Here is a 17,500-nt window from a genome sequence, read left to right on the forward strand (position 1 = left end):
CACCGCACGAACACACACACACCCCTACCTGTCAGCAGCCTTAGTGTGTGTGTGTGTGTGTGGATGTGACAGACGAACACTCAGCCCCTTTGAACTAAGCTCACGTGTTAGCGAAACGGACTGAGAAAGAAAAAGACTTTCCAGGCAGATCATAAATTAAGGTTGTTAATCCCCTCCTCCTCCACCACCCAACCCCTTCACCCCTCACATCAGAGACTTTGTGGAACAATGGAAAGAGAGACTCTGTCTGCAGAGTGCAAGTGTAGGGGCTGAGTGGCCGAACCACTGGCTGAGTGAGCTGACAGCTGCTCACTGCCCGAGCTGAAGTATAATGGCCACTGTCTGCTGTGCATGTCTTTCATTAACTCACGGGTTGCTGGCGATCCACGAGGAATGATAACCACGTCCTGAACTAATGCGTGCAGGCGACTTGACGTTCATGCAGTCAGGACGGCGTCGGTGGTGACTGGATGTTTGCCGTGCCTCTGTGGAAGGTTGATGTTGATCAGGAGATGGTAACAAAAAGACGGAATAAAACCGAAATGATGTGTGTGTGTGTGTGTGTGTCAGTCAGTGTGTGACACCACGTTCATGACCAGCTGCTGCGGTCCAAAATGTAACAACGGTAGAAAATGTCACAATCACAACCAGTGTGCGCGGTACAAAATGTCACAGCATTACAATTTGTCACATTTTTGAAAATGATTTTGTTCAGCGTTGTCGCCGTATATCTATGTCAACTGCAGTACAGTTTGTCACACATGAACACACCGTTGGGTCTCATGATTCATCAGTTGTGTAAAGTACAAATGAAACGTTGAGAAAGCACTGACTCGACCACCACCACACAGACACACATGGCTTAACGGTTCAGATGTCCGCCTGTGGAGTGGAAGTTCCCATACTCCGTTTCCGGGGGTGTGTACTGATGCCGTGTGCTGGGTATGTTCTTGTTTCCACAACCCACTGGATGCTGGCATGGATGACAGGATCTTTAGCGTGCGTATTGGATATTCAGCGTGTGTATACACACGAAGGGGGTTCAGGCAGAAGCAGGTTTGCACATATGTTGAACTGCCGGAAGACCAGAAAATCTCCACTCTTTTCCACCAGGCACCGTTACCGAGATTCGAACCCGAGACCCTCACATTGAAAGTCCGGACCACTCAGCCATTGTCCCAAAATACACCAAAAACCGATGGACTGATTACAGGAAAACCATTTGCAGACACCCAGGCTTTGACACATGACCGACATACCTGGAGGAATCTGGTGAACAGTTCTGTACGGCGCCCTCTTCACAGAGTTGAGGGAGAAGAAGAAGAAGAGGAGGAGGAGGAGGAGGAGGAGGAGGAAGGAGATACTGAAGTTTGGTAGTCATAACTTAAGTCCATTTGCATAGTAAAAAGCAATGTTCTGTACACCCTTAAAGGACGTACAAAGTATTTGTTTTTCGTCGACCATGTTCACAACTGTGTTAACACTCTTGTGGGCAGCAAGTGGCCGTGTGGTGGTCACAGATGGAAGGGATTAATTAAGCCCTTGTAGCACACTGCTTGCTGTGGCTGAACCTGGCCAGTCAAGACTAAAGCACTCACTGGGGGGATTAACTGATAATATCTTTGGAAGGCATAGAAGAAGGAAACTACAGAGACATAATTGTGTTGGATGCTATAGGTTACAGCTGGAAGGACCCATCTTCTGGTGGAAAGTTTCACAGAGGGGAACACTGAACCTTAAAAATAGTCCTGGTTATTTATATATATTTATTCTTTATAAGATAGCCATGGTTGAGATTTAAATAATGTACATGATGATATTAGGATGCCGATTTTGAATGCACCTCACCTCACCTCAGGCCCATAACTACAGAGTAGTCGTTGGGGGAAACCTGAGGACCGCAGATGCAACCTCCCTTCTCCATCTGTCTCTGTCAGCAGCCGCCGGCAGCAGCTCACGTGTATGGAGTCCGGTCCATTCTTTGACTGTTCTCATGTCAGTTCTTCCCCTGTCTTCCTCTTCTTCTCCCGCCCTCGATGGTGCCTTGCATGATTGTTCTGGACAGACTGGTGTGTCGAGTGTTGTGCCCAAACCATATCAGCTTGCGTCTCTTCACAGTTGAGAGGAGAGGTTCCTGAGGTCCAGCAAGGTTCTTAATTCTGCTCCGTACATATTCATTGGTCCTGTGCTCGATCCAGGAAATTTGAAGGAGCTTCCTCAGGCATTTGTTCTCGAAAGCCTGGATCTTCCTTTCAGTTTCAGCCGTCAGTGTCCATGCCTCGCAACCATACAGTACAATGGAGAGCACTAGGGCTTTGTAGAGTTTGAATTTTGTGGAAAATCGGATGTTACATTTCCACACTCTGTTCAGTTTGGTCATGGCTGCGGTGGCTGTGCCAATACGAATTCTTATTTCTGTTTTGCACCTTCCATCCTTTGTCAGGGTTGCTCCTAGATATTTGAAGTTTCTGACATCTTCCATTTGTTCTCCATTCATGAAAATAGTGGCATGGTCTATGTTCACGCTGTTTACCATGGTTTTGGATTTCTCTGTGCTGACTTCCATTCCGTAAGCACCCGCTCTATCAACAAGCTTGTTGGTAAGTTCCTGCAGTTCTTCGTTCGTTCCCCCCATCAGATCTTTATCATCAGCAAACCGGAGGTTGCATATTCGTCTGTCACCAATGCAGATAGAAGTCTCATGGTTTTCCAGTGCCTCCTGCATTATCCTTTCCAAGAATAGATTAAACAACACAGGGATAAATAATGGAAATGGCTAATGAATAATAACGAGGTGTAGAAATTTCATTAACTGCGTCCCTAAGACGTCAGGCGGACAGTGGTGCTGAGTCTGGCATTGCTAAGTCTGGCACAGTCCAGGCCCCAACTCTGCAAGAACCAACATGTAGTGTGGGATGTTCATGGCTTCAGGTACTGATGAGAATCTTTTTCCACTCTTATTTTGATACTGATGTTAGTGGATTTTATTCATGGAGATGAACATTTTACTATGTTTTGTATTATGCATTTGTTATTATAAACTGTGTATTGATATAATGGAAATGATAGGGAAGAAGAAAGAGTAAATGAAATAGAAGGATGGCATGTGTACGTAGGTCGTAATGTTCTGAGATTAAGTTGTAGATTCGCCCATCCAGAAAAGGGGGGTTATTTAGCAGCTAAAAAAAGTCACCTGAGCTGGTCATGTGTTGTGCTGACCACCTTGTTGTACTGCTGTGAAACATGGACGACATATCGCCGTCACATTCAACAGCTTGAGCATTTTCACCAGAGATGCCTACGAAAGATCCTCGGCATAAAGTGGCAAGAGGGTCTCCAACCTCCAGGTCCTTGAGAGGAGCAGCCTGCCCAGCATCGAAAGCCTGCTGATCCAGTGCCAGCTACGCTGGACAGGACACGTTGTCCGCATGACAGACAGCAGGATCCTGAAGATGCTTTTGTATGGCCAGCTGAAGGAAGGCCACTGCGAACTTGGAAGACCCTGCAAGCGCTTCAAGGACACCTTGAAGACAAACCTCAAAGCCTGTGACATAGACATTGCTTCCAAGGAAATTTGACTACTCTCGCTGGAGGATGCTGTGCTCCAGTGGCATAAAGGAGTTTGAAAACAAGAGAACGCTGGCCATTAAGGAGAAGCGTGAGCGAAGGAAGCAGGGCTCAACTTCTGGAGACGTTTTCCCTTGCAACACCTGTGGGAAGTGCTGTGCATCCAGAATCGGCCTCTTCTCCCATATGAGGACACACACCGACAGATAAGCCTGCCTGCCTACACATCCGTTGGTCCGACGGGAGACTCCATCATCATCATGTTAAGGAATGCTGTCAATAACGTTGAAGGTTGCAATATGTTATCTTGTACTCCTCTTTTGTATATGTTTGTGTAGTTATTGTCTGTCTCTCCCTCCATACAACTCCTTACATATAAATATATACTCATGTACTCGTAGTAGTTTTGATTGTTTATTTGTTTAAGCTCATAGGTGTGTATGCTTTGAGTTAAGTTTGTTGTTACACGTGTTCGAAGTTATGAAAGTGGTCTAGCTGATTGTATGAGCGATCTAATGAGCGTTGTTGTTTGAGCACATGGGAATGAGGTGAACCAATAATGTTGGATGAACGAGATCCACGTAATTGGAAGTTGTTGTTCCGACTTGGTCGACATAGGGTTAAACTCGATGGTGTTTACCCTATTTTTTTGAATGACTGTCTTGTTTTGGGTGGGCTGTCTTTGCTGATTGCCCGTGCGATTCCCCAAGGCGGAGAGCTAATGCTATATTAGTTGTACTGAAGGTTCTACGTATTATAGCACATTCCCTGTTGCGTGTCTCATGAACGATATGCTCTTGCCTGAAGTTTGGGTTGGAGTTCTCAACCCCATGGAATTATTTTATGCCATATTTTTTCTTTTGTTCCCCTCTTGAAATGGAGGATATACATTGTATGTTGATACCTTTGTGTGTAACTGTGAGTCTGGTGTTTCAGTTACAGTTTCAGAAGGAGGTGTCACAGCGTTAAGACAAATCCACATACGCAACACCACATCTGCTATCAGGGTGGATTTCTTCTGCACGATTTTGCCAAGTTCGTGCTGCAAATGGGACTCTATTGTCTCAACTGAATGACTGGACGCTCAGTTTGATTTTCCAGTCAAACTTGGAAGAAAAAGCGAGAGCAGGATTCGGAACCAGACCCTCACGGACTCTGTATTAGCAGATGAGCGTCTTAACCATTCTGCCACATTCCTCCTAAAAATAAAGTGATAGTAGTGAAGAGTATCAAGAGTCACCCCTTGCAGCCCATTGAAGAGACAATCCAGGACTTTCTCGCCTTCAGAAATTATTCTTTCTGGACTGACATCTTTGTTACAGAAAGGCAGGCAATGCTTGCAACCACGAAGACTGAATATTCCATTTCTCGACAGGAATGCTCTTGTCAATTCCATACAGGCAGAGTGATGTATCGGAGCCATTGATGGCACGTGGGAATGGCAAGGCCTTCACAATGCCTGGCATCAGACTGCGTTGGACTTGCTGGATATGCCACACCAGTTGTTTTGCTCCCGGTTCGTTTGTCAGATCTAAGATGCAGCCTTATCTGAAAGCTTGATGTGAAAACACAGAAGCACTACAAGATCAGCGTCTTATCCGTGACGTATGTCTAGTTGCTGGCTGAAGATTTCTGTGCTGTTTTGGCAATCAGTGTCCGCATCTCCATCAGCATGCAGAACTTGACATCCACAGTTCTCCATTTCCTGGCCAAGCATTGAAATGAAAGCCTGCTTGTTGAAAGGTGTTGAAAGAAAAAAGTCCAAACTTGTAAGCTTAGCAGCCGACGTCTTGACAAATGCAGCCTGGTCGCCCAATGTGAGTTGCATCTTTAGGTGGTAGCTGAGAGCTGTAGCTGTCAAAGTACACCGACAACAATAGGTCTCTCGTGCACCTGAACAGTTGTGCAACCTTCTGTGTTTGAATGACAAATCTGCCGAGATTTATCCCCATTTTCCCCCCAGGACATTCCGTGGAGTAGTGATCCACCGTCAAGAAGTTAATCTCCAGTCTCTCTTTTTCGCCCCATTTAGATGGATCTTCCCCCAGAAGCAGGAAAGAGTCCATCAGCTTGGATTTGGTGGCATCTCATATCAATCCTGAAGAATCAAACAGTAAAATGAGAGACGTGTTGAGCTCAAATCTAAACATTGAACTAATATCAAAGTCCTCTGAATGAGTGCTCGCTGCATTTTTATCAGTCACTAGAACAGAAGTTAATCCATCTGGAAGATTTCACAATCTACTTTGGCACGGCGTTTTGTATCCATTGGGATCGCCTTTTCCTTTTTCTTAAACTTGAGATCAGTGACCCTTTTGCCAGGATGGATTTCTCGACTACTTTTGCATGAACAGGATTTACTGATGAGTCAGCAATCATGTCTGTGCCAATGCTCCACGGTGCTAGATGAGTGGCAGAAAAGAGATGGTGCTGTTGGATATAACCTTTGTCATCGTGTCACCTGTCTCAGTTTGACATTTTTGTGCTTCCTTGTCCCCGTGGATGACGTGTCACGTGTCTTTGACATCCTTCTGCTTCCTTGTCCCCATGGATGACGTGTCACGTGTCTTTGTCATCCTTCTGCTTCCTTGTCCCCATGGATGACGTGTCACGTGTCTTTGACATCCTTCTGCTTCCTTGTCCCCGTGGATGACGTGTCACGTGTCTTTGGCATCCTTCTGCTTCCTTGTCCCCGTGGATGACGTGTCACGTGTCTTTGACATCCTTCTGCTTCCTTGTCCCCCGTGGATGACGTGTCACGTGTCTTTGACATCCTTTTGCTTCCTTGCCCTCATGGATGACGTGTCACGTGTCTCAGTTTGACATCCTTCTGCTTCCTTGTTCTCAAGGATGACGTGTCACGTGTCTTTGGCATCCTTCTGCTTCCTTGTCCTCATGGATGACGTGTCACGTGTCTCAGTTTGACATCCTTCTGCTTCCTTGTTCTCAAGGATGACGTGTCACGTGTCTTTGGCATCCTTCTGCTTCCTTGTCCTCATGGATGATGTGTCATGTGTCTTTGGCATCCTTCTGCTTCCTTGTCCCCAAGGATGACGTGTCACGTGTCTCAGTTTGACATCCTTGTGCTTCCTTGTCCCCGTGGATGACGTGTCACGTGTCTTTGACATCCTTCTGCTTCCTTGTCCTCATGGATGACGTGTCACGTGTCTTTGGCATCCTTCTGCTTCCTTGCCCTCATGGATGACGTGTCACGTGTCTTTTCATCCTTCTGTTTCCTTGTCCTCATGGATGACGTGTCACGTGTCTTTGGCATCCTTCTGCTTCCTTGTCCCCGTGGATGACGTGTCACGTGTCTTTGGCATCCTTCTGCTTCCTTGTCCCCGTGGATGACGTGTCACGTGTCTTTGTCATCCTTCTGCTTCCTTGCCCTCATGGATGACGTGTCACGTGTCTTTTCATCCTTCTGCTTCCTTGTCCCCGTGGATGACGTGTCACGTGTCTTTGGCATCCTTCTGTTTCTTTGTCCCAGTGGATGACGTGTCACGTGTCTTTGGCATCCTTCTGTTTCCTTGTCCCAGTGGATGACGTGTCACGTGTATTTGTCATCCTTCTGCTTCCTTGTTCCCGTGGATGACGTGTCATGTGTCTTTGGCATCCTTCTGCTTCCTTGCCCTCGTGGATGCAGTGCGCTGGTCACAGGTAATTAACTCCTTATTGGTCACTTCCAGCATGGCGCTGTTCATGTCTACACAAATTGACACTGACAGAAGCCAGACATTTCTCTGGGACTCGCTCATACCTTCTCTCCCATGAGTCAGACCACCAACAGGCTTGGCACTTCTCATCAGCGATTGATCAATTAGCAGGTCACATGACGATCAAGCCAGCCCTATATCGATCCGCACTTCGTCAAGTTCAGTTGAACATGTTGTACTTTCATGAAGTCATGGCAAAAAGATCTGGATGCTGCTGCTGAAGCTGTTGCAATCTGTTTCGTAATTAAGCATGGCCAGCAGCTGCAGAGTACCATAACTGACATCTCTTATTGCTTGAAGATGATATTAGGGCCAGTTTCCTTTCCTTTCAGCCTTAAAACATGTCGGACTATGCAGTAATGTCCGTCATTTCCTTGTATTGCAGTAAAAATTTGGATGTACAAATGGATGACAGGTCGTGTTTTTCTCTGTAGTTCAGGATGAGCTGTACTGTCTGCAACTGAAATGCTCTTGTCCATGACCTGGTTGTGAAACTGATGAGCTGACTGGAGATCATCAAGTTGTCCAGATGGACATCAATGCTGACTCCACACTTTCCTCTTGCTGTTCTTCTGTGACCTTTTCCAGAGAGTAGCTGAATGCCATGGATGCAGCAAGGGCATTCAGAGCTGCCTCAACAAGGAAATGCCCTGGAAAAGCCCTAGCCACAGACTGAAGACTATTGAAGAACCGTGCAGAAGCGATCATACCAGCAGCTTTTCTTTCACCAAAAGATTGACAAACACAAACGCCTCTGCAGATATGCCTATCTTTATTCTGATTGTGTTTTGATATTGTTACAGACATCTTTGTTACATATCACAGGCCACAGATTGCAGGGGATAGGAAATAGTGCACATAAAGGTCAGGAAACAAAAGTACATGGAAGCGTGTGCATGTGTGTGTGTGTGTGTGTGTGTGTGTGTGTGTGTGTGTGCATGTGTCTGTGTGTGTGTTTGTACAAGCATAGAAACTAGTAACTACTGAACAAAAGATTTTTTCAACTGGTTTATGACAGCTTGCATGACACTGACAATGTAGTTGATGAAATGATGTTGGAAGTGGGCTAGAATACCCATGGTGGAGTTATATGTTAACTTGTAAGAATAAAACCAATCAAAATGTACTTTAGTAATAATACAAAAGATTTACTGCTTTGGTTTACTTGTAGCTGACAGTTGTTTTTTTCTTTAAAAAAAAATCTGATTATGATTAATTGGATTTCACAATACTTACAGAAAAATATACAAGAATTCACTGCAGTGTACATACATATACATATAATACTTGTCGTGTTTCATTTACTTCTGAACAAAAGATCACCAAGGAAAACTTGTATGGCCCAAAATGACACTAAAAAAAAATAAAACAAAACAAAACCCCCGAATATTGCATCAGATGAAAAAATATTGTCTAAAGAAGATCAAGTTAATAACAGTTTCAACTGCACTGTATGTCAACAAATTTTCAAAAAGTCTTGGCATGTGTGCGTGTTTTTGTGCATTTTTGTGTGTGAGAGCATGCATAATGTTGCGCATAGTCAATGTGTGTAGTTTGGCATCCACATTCTAAAGTGCAAAAGCGCAAGGCAGCAAGCATATCATGTCTATCAAAGGCAACCACACTACTTTTCAGAAAATTAACGTTCTGAAACTGTTACCAATAATCACAGCATGCCTGAAAGAGATGCAGTCTTTTCAAAATATGATCTCTCTTGCTATCCCGAATTTCATTCAAGACAATTAAAAAATTTATACAATTCAGAAAAGGTCACTGCTTACTGATAATTTTGGACCAGAAAGAGGCTCCTGTGCGTAAAGTCTAGCAGTTTAATGTTTTTCCAAGTGAAAATGGCATTGAACTCAAAGTTGTATAACATCTGTTTCATTTTCTTTCTGATAAAAAAATGGTATTGTGGTTGTTAGATGTAAATAAAATTAAAAAAGTGTAAAAACAGTCACACATATAAAAGCAAATTTTGTATAAACAACAACAACCACCCTGGTGTACACTGGAATTGCAGCCCACAAATGCAAAGGAAAAAGAAAAATGCAATTCTCCACACCCACACACAGAGATAAACATGTAAGTCAGGAGTCTGACATTTAAAAGAACAGACTGGCAATGAACACACTACAGTAAATGACCAAAAGTGGACAGGAAAAAAAAAAGGAAACGAATCACAAGAGAAGAAAGCAATCATTAAACCAGGATCAGTTCTGAAGCTGGTGAGAGACCACTGAAAAATTCAAGTGAGTTGTAACTTTCTGAGTTAAAAAAAACTTTCTGCTTTAAACAACTCCACCGTGACCAAGAAAAAGTGATCATAAGGACGCCACCACTCCCCTTCATTACCTGGAGTGGTTGTGTAGTGGACAAAGCACCCTGCAAGGAACAAAGGCTCCAGGTTCAATTCTTTCAAAGACCATGGTTTCACTCCCCCATCCATTAGTCCTTAGATGAGACCAAAACATTAGGTCATGAACCCACAACAACTTTTAGCATTGTCCCCGCCAAAATTCTGAAGCAGAATCCACAGGACAGGCAAACAATTAAATGGAGCCACAAAACAAACAGGGAATCCAATGGTGGCAACCAATCACAACTCACAGCAATAAAACTACAGATGCACTTTCTGACTGTGCCGTGTACTGATCACAATCTGTGAGTTAATGTATGTGTCCAACTGTCAGTTTCAGTTTGAAGGAGGATGGTGGCAGAATGGTTTTCAAGTTGCTTACAGTGTTTGTGAGGGTTTGGGTTCCATTCCCACTCTCGCCCTTCCTCCTGAGTTTGACTGAAATATCAAACTGAGCGTTCAATCATTTGGATGAGACAATAAACCTGGGTCCTGTGTGCAGCATGGATTTGGTGCACTGAAAAAGAACTCATGGCAATGAAAGTGCTGTCCTCTGGCAAAGTTTTGTCAAAGAAATCAACTCTGATAGGTACACAAATGTAACTACATGCATGCACTCAAGACCTGAGTAAGTTACTAAGCATGTTGGGTTATGCTGCTGGTCAGGCATGTGCTTAGCAAATGCGGTGTTGCGTATCATTTGTCTGAATGCAGTGACGCTTCCTTGAGAAACTGAAACTCCAGTTTCAACAGTTTCAAGGAGGTGTCACAGCATGCAAACTGACCCACATACTCTTCAGCAGATCTGCTGTAAAAAAAAAAAAAAAAAAAAAAAAAAAAAAAGAGAAAAAAGGAGCAGCTACCTGACCTTCACACAAACCCAACACTCTGGTCAGGCCTTGAGACACTGCCAACTGTCAGAGATCTCCAACAGGCTGGCTTGACAGCAGTCAAGGGCAACACATCCAATTCTCACAGAATGCCTGGGATTTCACTTTCATGTCAAAGCAGCATTTTCGTTTCACGTTATGTGACAGTTCTTCTCTACACAAGTAACAAACCATCAGAACAACAGCGTTTGTTTCACGTAATGTGACAATTACCTTCACTGTCACCAAAGACAGTGAGTGGTGATACAGTGACCTGCAGACTGATCAGCTTGTACACATTTAGACAACCTACACCAAACAACAGTCACCACTCACGAAATGGAATGGCACCAGTCAACAGGGTGCAACATCATTACTATCACTGATTGGAAGGTTCTTCCCAAAACTGTGTCACGAATCTAAACAGACACAAACTCTAAAGACAGATAAAAAGAAGAAGATCCAATGTGAGATGGACCTGACAGTGGGACACAATAATTATAACTGGTGGCGTTGACAAAAGAATTGGATGACTTGTATAAATCAACCAAAACAAATATAAATGATAAATAATTAACACAACAAAAGCTTTTAAAGAAGAAAAAAGAAAACCTTGCTCCAACAGCCTGGTAACCGACAAATATCTGATAACCAATCTGAGCTATTTTTAAGGAGATGTTCCATACAAAGTATGACAGCTTTATCTGTATACTACTACTTTTACCAGGATCTGGGCTTGTAAAAAACAACAACAAAAAAACAAGAAACAAACAACAACAAAAAACCAATAGGAATTTGATGTCAACAACACACAAACACACACACATACACTTCCAATTGGTCTGGAATTTTGAGCCAAGCTTATCTGATAAAAAGTGTAGCAGATAAAACAATACAAAATATAATATACAATCTGTTATGTAAACGCAATGATGATGATTATCAAGAGGTTTTACTGTTCTATCTGTTATTAACTGTACAACCAGACTGGTGGGAAAAACCAGGGTCATAAAACACCTGGCAGGTGAAGGTGAGGGGCCAAAAAGCAGGTCATAGGCCAGACGATTTGCACCAAATCAACAAATCGACAATGAGGCAGAAGCACGTACCATAAGGAGAAAAGAGGCAACAATTACACAACAATGTTATCAATGAGAAACCCTGCAACAATTTCTTTCCATTTAAAAAATATGCTGTTTCTGTCACACACAGAGAAACAAATCAAATGATCATTGTGGTTGGAACAAACTGTGCTACATAGCACGTTATTGTTTTCATTTGTTTGCTTTCTCTGCACACTGAGCAATAAATAAAAACATTTTTTGGTCTTGGTATCTTGTTTTTTTTTCTAGTCTGCTCTGACACCAAAAATATATACTGCACAACACTAAAGACAAATTTACCATTTCATATTTTGCCAGCTAAATAAACTCATATGTTTCCTATCTGAACGAAGAAGTCTGCAACCATCATTTACAAAGAAAAAGGAACTTACAGATCCAATCTGTAAACAAGTTAAAACTCATTTTCAACACACTACTTCCTTCACAACTGTGTCAGATAAAAAAGAAAAAGAAAAAAGGTGGGTTACGTCTGAACACAACTTCACATCAGAACTGTCTTAAAAGAAAAGAAAAAAGGGGGAGGGCAGGTTAATTAAATCTGAAGCACCAGTCCAGCAGAGGAAATATTGTCACCGCCTCCCGCCGTCTGGCGCACCTCGGTACACACCAGCCCTGGGGCGACGCACAGCTCATAGTCCCTCTCCTCCCAGCACGACACGGGGTGGTCGTCTATCACACGAATCCTTCGGCTGGCCTTGTCCTGGCTGGCAGCAAAGGAGTCGTCCAGCAGGATCTTGGTTTTCATCAAGTCGATGTAGTGAGATCCGCAGACGTGGCGATGGGCGGTGAGGGAGGCTTTGGCTGAGGCAGACATGGTGTTCTTCCAGGAGGAGGACTTCACTGTTAAAATGGCCTGGAAAGCCAGTGTGTGCACATGAAGGCGCGTCAGTCTCCGCTTGCCACCAGCTGGGGAAACTTGGCTCAAAAGGTTGTACACGGTACGCATCTGATCGAGAACAGTGGCCACACGAGGGTGACTGTCAGACAGAAAGGTGACGTTTCCATCTTGCAGCAAAGACACCAAGTTAGGCAACTCCTGCTCGTTCATGCCTAAGGAATCAGAATACAGGACCACATTGTGCAAAATCTCCTGAAGAAGCTTCTCGTCTGTGAAAGAGGCCATCTCGAAGTGAATCCTGGAAGTCAGAGGCAGGCCCTTCAAGACAGATCGCAGTTTCTCCAGTCTCTGCACTCGCTCATCTGCACACAAAATGAAGCAATTGTGTTGTGCGTATCATATACATACTGACTGCAGTTTATACAAAGAAGCAAACAGTGTGGTTAATGGCGTAAGGTGGGACATGCAGACCTTAACTCCTTCTGAAATGGGATCAAAGCATTTAACTCATTCCACCCTGCACACGAATGCTTGGTGGGTGCTGCAGATCATCCTAAATGGGCTTTCATGTGTATGACCCTGCCATCTGATAGTAATATTCACTTTCCGGGGGGAAAGATACAAACAAAATATTGCATCCCTTTTCTTGAAACTTCAGCAGTTTGTGTCAAAATTACATTTTAATCATGCTAAGTTTGGTAGCTATTGGTTGCGTGGTTATCATGAAATTATGGCTGAAGTAAAGCACCTCTCTTGTTGATGTGTCTGGACAAAACATGCCAGGCAGGGAGGATTGCACAGACAGAAGACTTAAAAGGGCTGAAAAGGTTAAAGTGATGCCGGTCAATGTACAAGAAACTGGAAATAAAAACAAAATGATAAAATACCCTTACATTCCTCCTGTATAATGTTCAACACCCTTTCCAATCAATATTTGTATCTTTGATCCATTTACCTCATTTCATTGTTTTTCTTTCCCCTGAAATCTAATTGGAAACAGGAAAGAATGATGAGCACCCAATGGCAGCCATCAGTCGGCTCTACCCTGATAGGCAGCCTGTTGTGCAAATGACCTCGTATTTGTAAAGCGCTTAGAGCTTGGTCTCCAACCAAGGATAGGCACTATGTAGCATCCATATCATCTGGCATCATCATCATCTTCTTTTACACATTCACACACACACACACACAAACACACAAACTCATACAGAGTAAAACTGACATAAAAAGTAGGAGAAACTAAAGAGAGAAAGACGATGTAATGCTCACTATTCCCATGACAAAGAAAAGCAAACTCACCGTCTTTATAGGGGAAGTTATCCATCATTTGCAGACCTCCCACCACCACTAAACTGGGCTTGAACTGCAGTATTTCTTCAGCAAAGGCCTCCAGTCCTGACAGGTAAGGGTTGACCTGGTCATTATGCAATATCAGCCTGCCAAAGAAATGACACACACCTTCAACACCCTATATCATACAAACAGGCATGGGATATTACTCATGAAAACAAATAAACAACAACAAAAATTTACAAAGAAACGAGGAAAAAGAAGAAAACCTAAACAAAAGTCTGGCTGGTGAAATTTGACCAGCACACAGTTGAAACCCACCAAATAGCAGACAAGTCCCATGTCTGTACAAAACTGGCCATCCAAAACTAAAATATACATGTATATGATGTTCTGTAATATAAAACATGTGGTCAAAAGTGTATGATCAAGAAATGTAAGGTAAGTTGTCCAGGTTATCTTTTTCCCATTCCCCTCCCTTGGCTGAAGGTACACTGTTAAAACTGATAAATATACTGTGACTTTTGTGATCGATTTGACCAACTGAAGCATGCAAATACTTACAAAAGCTATACTTTATGATGATATGCAAACAACTTTACAATCTGAACAACATACGAGTTGTTGTGTTGTTGTTTTTTTTGGGTTTTTTTGTTTTGTTTTTTAAAGACTTTTGGTTAAATCACAGAAAAAAGGCCCATATATCTGAAAGTCCATCAGCATACATGCATATGTATGAACTAGCAGTTTAATATTTCAGAAATGACTTGTCTCATTTTGAGGTTTGGTTTTAATTGTTCAGCATTAGCAGATTCTAAAACTTAAAAAAATTTTTTTTTTTTTTTTAATAATCTTAACATACTGACAGCTACATCACACCTTTCTCACAACTTGGCTGACGTCAAATGTTAGGTCTATAAATTTCTTCACTTTGGCATATAATAATACATGTGCACTTTCTGAAATATTCACATTTAGCAACAGCTTTGTCTTAGCAGTGTCTCAAATTCAGGTTTACCAACTGAAAGGCCTACTGACATTTCCAAACACTGGAGAATATAACTATTATATACATGCATGCAGTCAAAAGCTGTGGAATACCTGTTGGCTCGAGATGACTGGTACTGTCCCCAAGTCTCCCCTTTGGCATATTCCAGGATGAGATGAATATCACTCTTTTTAACTGGTTCACCAACAACTGAAAATATATTTCATTATAAATGAAATACATAACCAATCAATCCAATAAAACAAACAAAAACAAACAAAAACAATCATACTTCACCAGCAATTCCTGAAAATGTAATCCAACTCCACCAGCATTCCCTTAAAAAAAAAAAAAAAAAAAAGATAAAAAAGAGCTCCACCAGCATTGCCTGAAAATACAGTCATACTCCACCAGCATTCCCTAAAAAAAAAAAGGTTTAAAAAAAAGTCATACTCCACCAGCATTGCCTGAAAATGCAGTCAACTCAACCAGCATTGCCTTGCCTGAAAATGCAGTCATACTCCACCTGCATTGCTTGAAAATGCAGTTATGCTCACCAGCATTCCCTGTTAAAAAAAATATATTACAAAATATATATATATATTTTTTTTTAAACTAACTCCACCACCATTCCCTGAAAACAGTCATACTCTACCAGCATTCCATGTAAACATAATAATACTCCACCAGCATTGCCTGAAAATGCATACTCCACAAGCACTCTTGTTTTATAAACCTTTAAATCCTCTCATGCTGACCAGAACTGAGTGCATGACAGCTGTCTGTTTGCTGACTAATTGTTTTTCCAGCTAGCCATGCAAATTCTGTGTTAAAGCAGATTTCCATGACACTATCAAGCACATCTTCATTGTACATTTCCACAGATGGTAGCTAGAATGGCCTATTAGTGGTTACAACTTACATGCTAAAATACAACCATGTTTTGTTTTTATACTGTTTGCTTTTGCTACGGAAAGACCAATTTTAAAGTTGATCACATTCAGTCAGTCAAAACAGGGTGACTACATGTTCTAATATTTGTTCTATGTAAATGACTCTATACTTACACTTGGCTGGTTTCTGGTTTTCACTGTTTGATCACATTCAGTCAGTCAAAACAGGGTGACTACATGTTCTAATATTTGTTCTATGTAAATGACTCTATACTTACACTTGGCTGGTTTCTGGTTTTCACTGTTTCATCACTTCGTCACTTCCTCACTTCCTGTCCATGGTGGACATTTTATTTAGCCGGTTAAAGGCTGAGACTGAGTTCCAAAATACAACGCTACACACATGCAGTCAATCAAAACTGGGCGATTACACAGAGTGGCTTTGTGTAAAAAACAATCCAAGCCTGATGATCCTACAGACCTTTCACCTTCTCTGGCAAGCCGGCAGCAACCTCAGCTGACATCCTAGCTCCCAGAAGAACATCCAGTCCTTCCAGTGCCATTCTGCGAGCCATCACAGGAGCGTTGCCACCCAGAATAAAGTGATGATTGGGCGACATCTCTGCACACTCAACCAGCTCATCAAACAGGGTTTTGTTTGCCACGTAACGTCTGCAACAACAACGTTTGGCAAATTAAGATTAAGATTTCAATTTCATGGTTGCAAAAATAATTGAATTATAATACAATATCAGTCCTTTCAAATTGTGACAGTTCATAATGAGGCAAGGACAGAAATATGTTCACATATTTATCATTTTTTTGTAAACTTGTGAATACTTCATGTAGCACAGTAAGTGGTCAGTATGAAATAATTTGCCAGACCTAATGAATTAACTTTCAACAACAAAGTACATGAATGACAGCATGCTTATGAAAATACTTCCCCCCCCCCCACCCCCCCCTAAGCCAGTGTACACTATGTGCTCAAACCCAATGGTCTGGACAAATCTTATCAGTATACCAGTGACTGCCACCTGAAGCTCTGAAGGCCGACATCCAGACTTCAACTGAGATGCTGCACCCTCTCCTTTGCAAGATCTGGGAACAGGAGCGAGTGCCAAAAGACTGGAAAAGAGGACATCTTGTAAAGCTGCCAAAGAAAGGGGACCTTTCATCCTGCAACAGCTGGCGGGGAATCATGCTGTTGTCTATTCCGGGCAAGGTACTGAGCAGAATCATCCTTGAGAGACTGAAGAACGCTTTGGACAAGACACTTCGGGACAAACAAGCAGGCTTCCGACAAGATCGCTCGTGCACGGATCACATCGCAACCATGCGCATCATCATCGAGCAGTCCCTGGAGTGGCAGACCCCCCTGTACACAGTCTTCGTCGACTTTCAAAAAGCTTTTGACAGTGTCGACCGAGATGTCATCTGGAGACTGATGTACCACTATGGATTTCCACCAAAGTTTGTAACCATCATCCAGCAGATGTACGAAGACGCCACCTGTCAAGTGATCCACGATGGGAAACTGACGGAACCTTTCAGTGTGCAAACCGGCGTCCGTCAGGGTTGTTTGCTCTCACCGACCATTTTCCTGATGGTGGTTGACTGGGTCATGAGGCAGTCTACAGCAGATCGGAGGAGAGGCATCCAGTGGACTTTTACTAAACAGCTGGAGGACCTAGACTTCGCAGATGACATAAGTCTTCTCTCCCACAGGCAGCAAGATGCGCAGGAGAAACTATGTCGTGTGGCAGAAGAAGCTGAGAAGACTGGACTCCAAATCAACATTGGGAAAACAGAAGTCATGAGGGTCAACAACAAGAAGCAAGATCGAGTGCAACTAC

At 42.8% G+C, this 17,500-nt stretch overlaps 1 protein-coding gene across 1 annotated transcript in view; it reads right to left on the bottom strand.

Moving 5' to 3' along the window:
* Window positions 1–8,040: 8,040 nt before the first annotated feature.
* The window catches only part of LOC143295863 (ADP-dependent glucokinase-like), an 11,827-nt gene continuing 2,367 nt past the window's right edge, over window positions 8,041–17,500 (bottom strand). Inside the window, exons 2-5 of the mRNA XM_076607520.1 lie at window positions 16,126–16,316; window positions 14,865–14,961; window positions 13,773–13,909; window positions 8,041–12,835 (exon numbers count right to left, since the gene is read on the bottom strand). Coding sequence (XP_076463635.1) covers window positions 12,168–12,835; window positions 13,773–13,909; window positions 14,865–14,961; window positions 16,126–16,316 — 1,093 coding nt within the window. The 3' untranslated portion in view covers window positions 8,041–12,167. The remainder of the gene's footprint in view (window positions 12,836–13,772; window positions 13,910–14,864; window positions 14,962–16,125; window positions 16,317–17,500) is intronic.

Source organism: Babylonia areolata, chromosome 21 (assembly GCF_041734735.1).
Source record: "Babylonia areolata isolate BAREFJ2019XMU chromosome 21, ASM4173473v1, whole genome shotgun sequence".
NCBI lineage: Eukaryota > Metazoa > Mollusca > Gastropoda > Neogastropoda > Buccinidae > Babylonia > Babylonia areolata.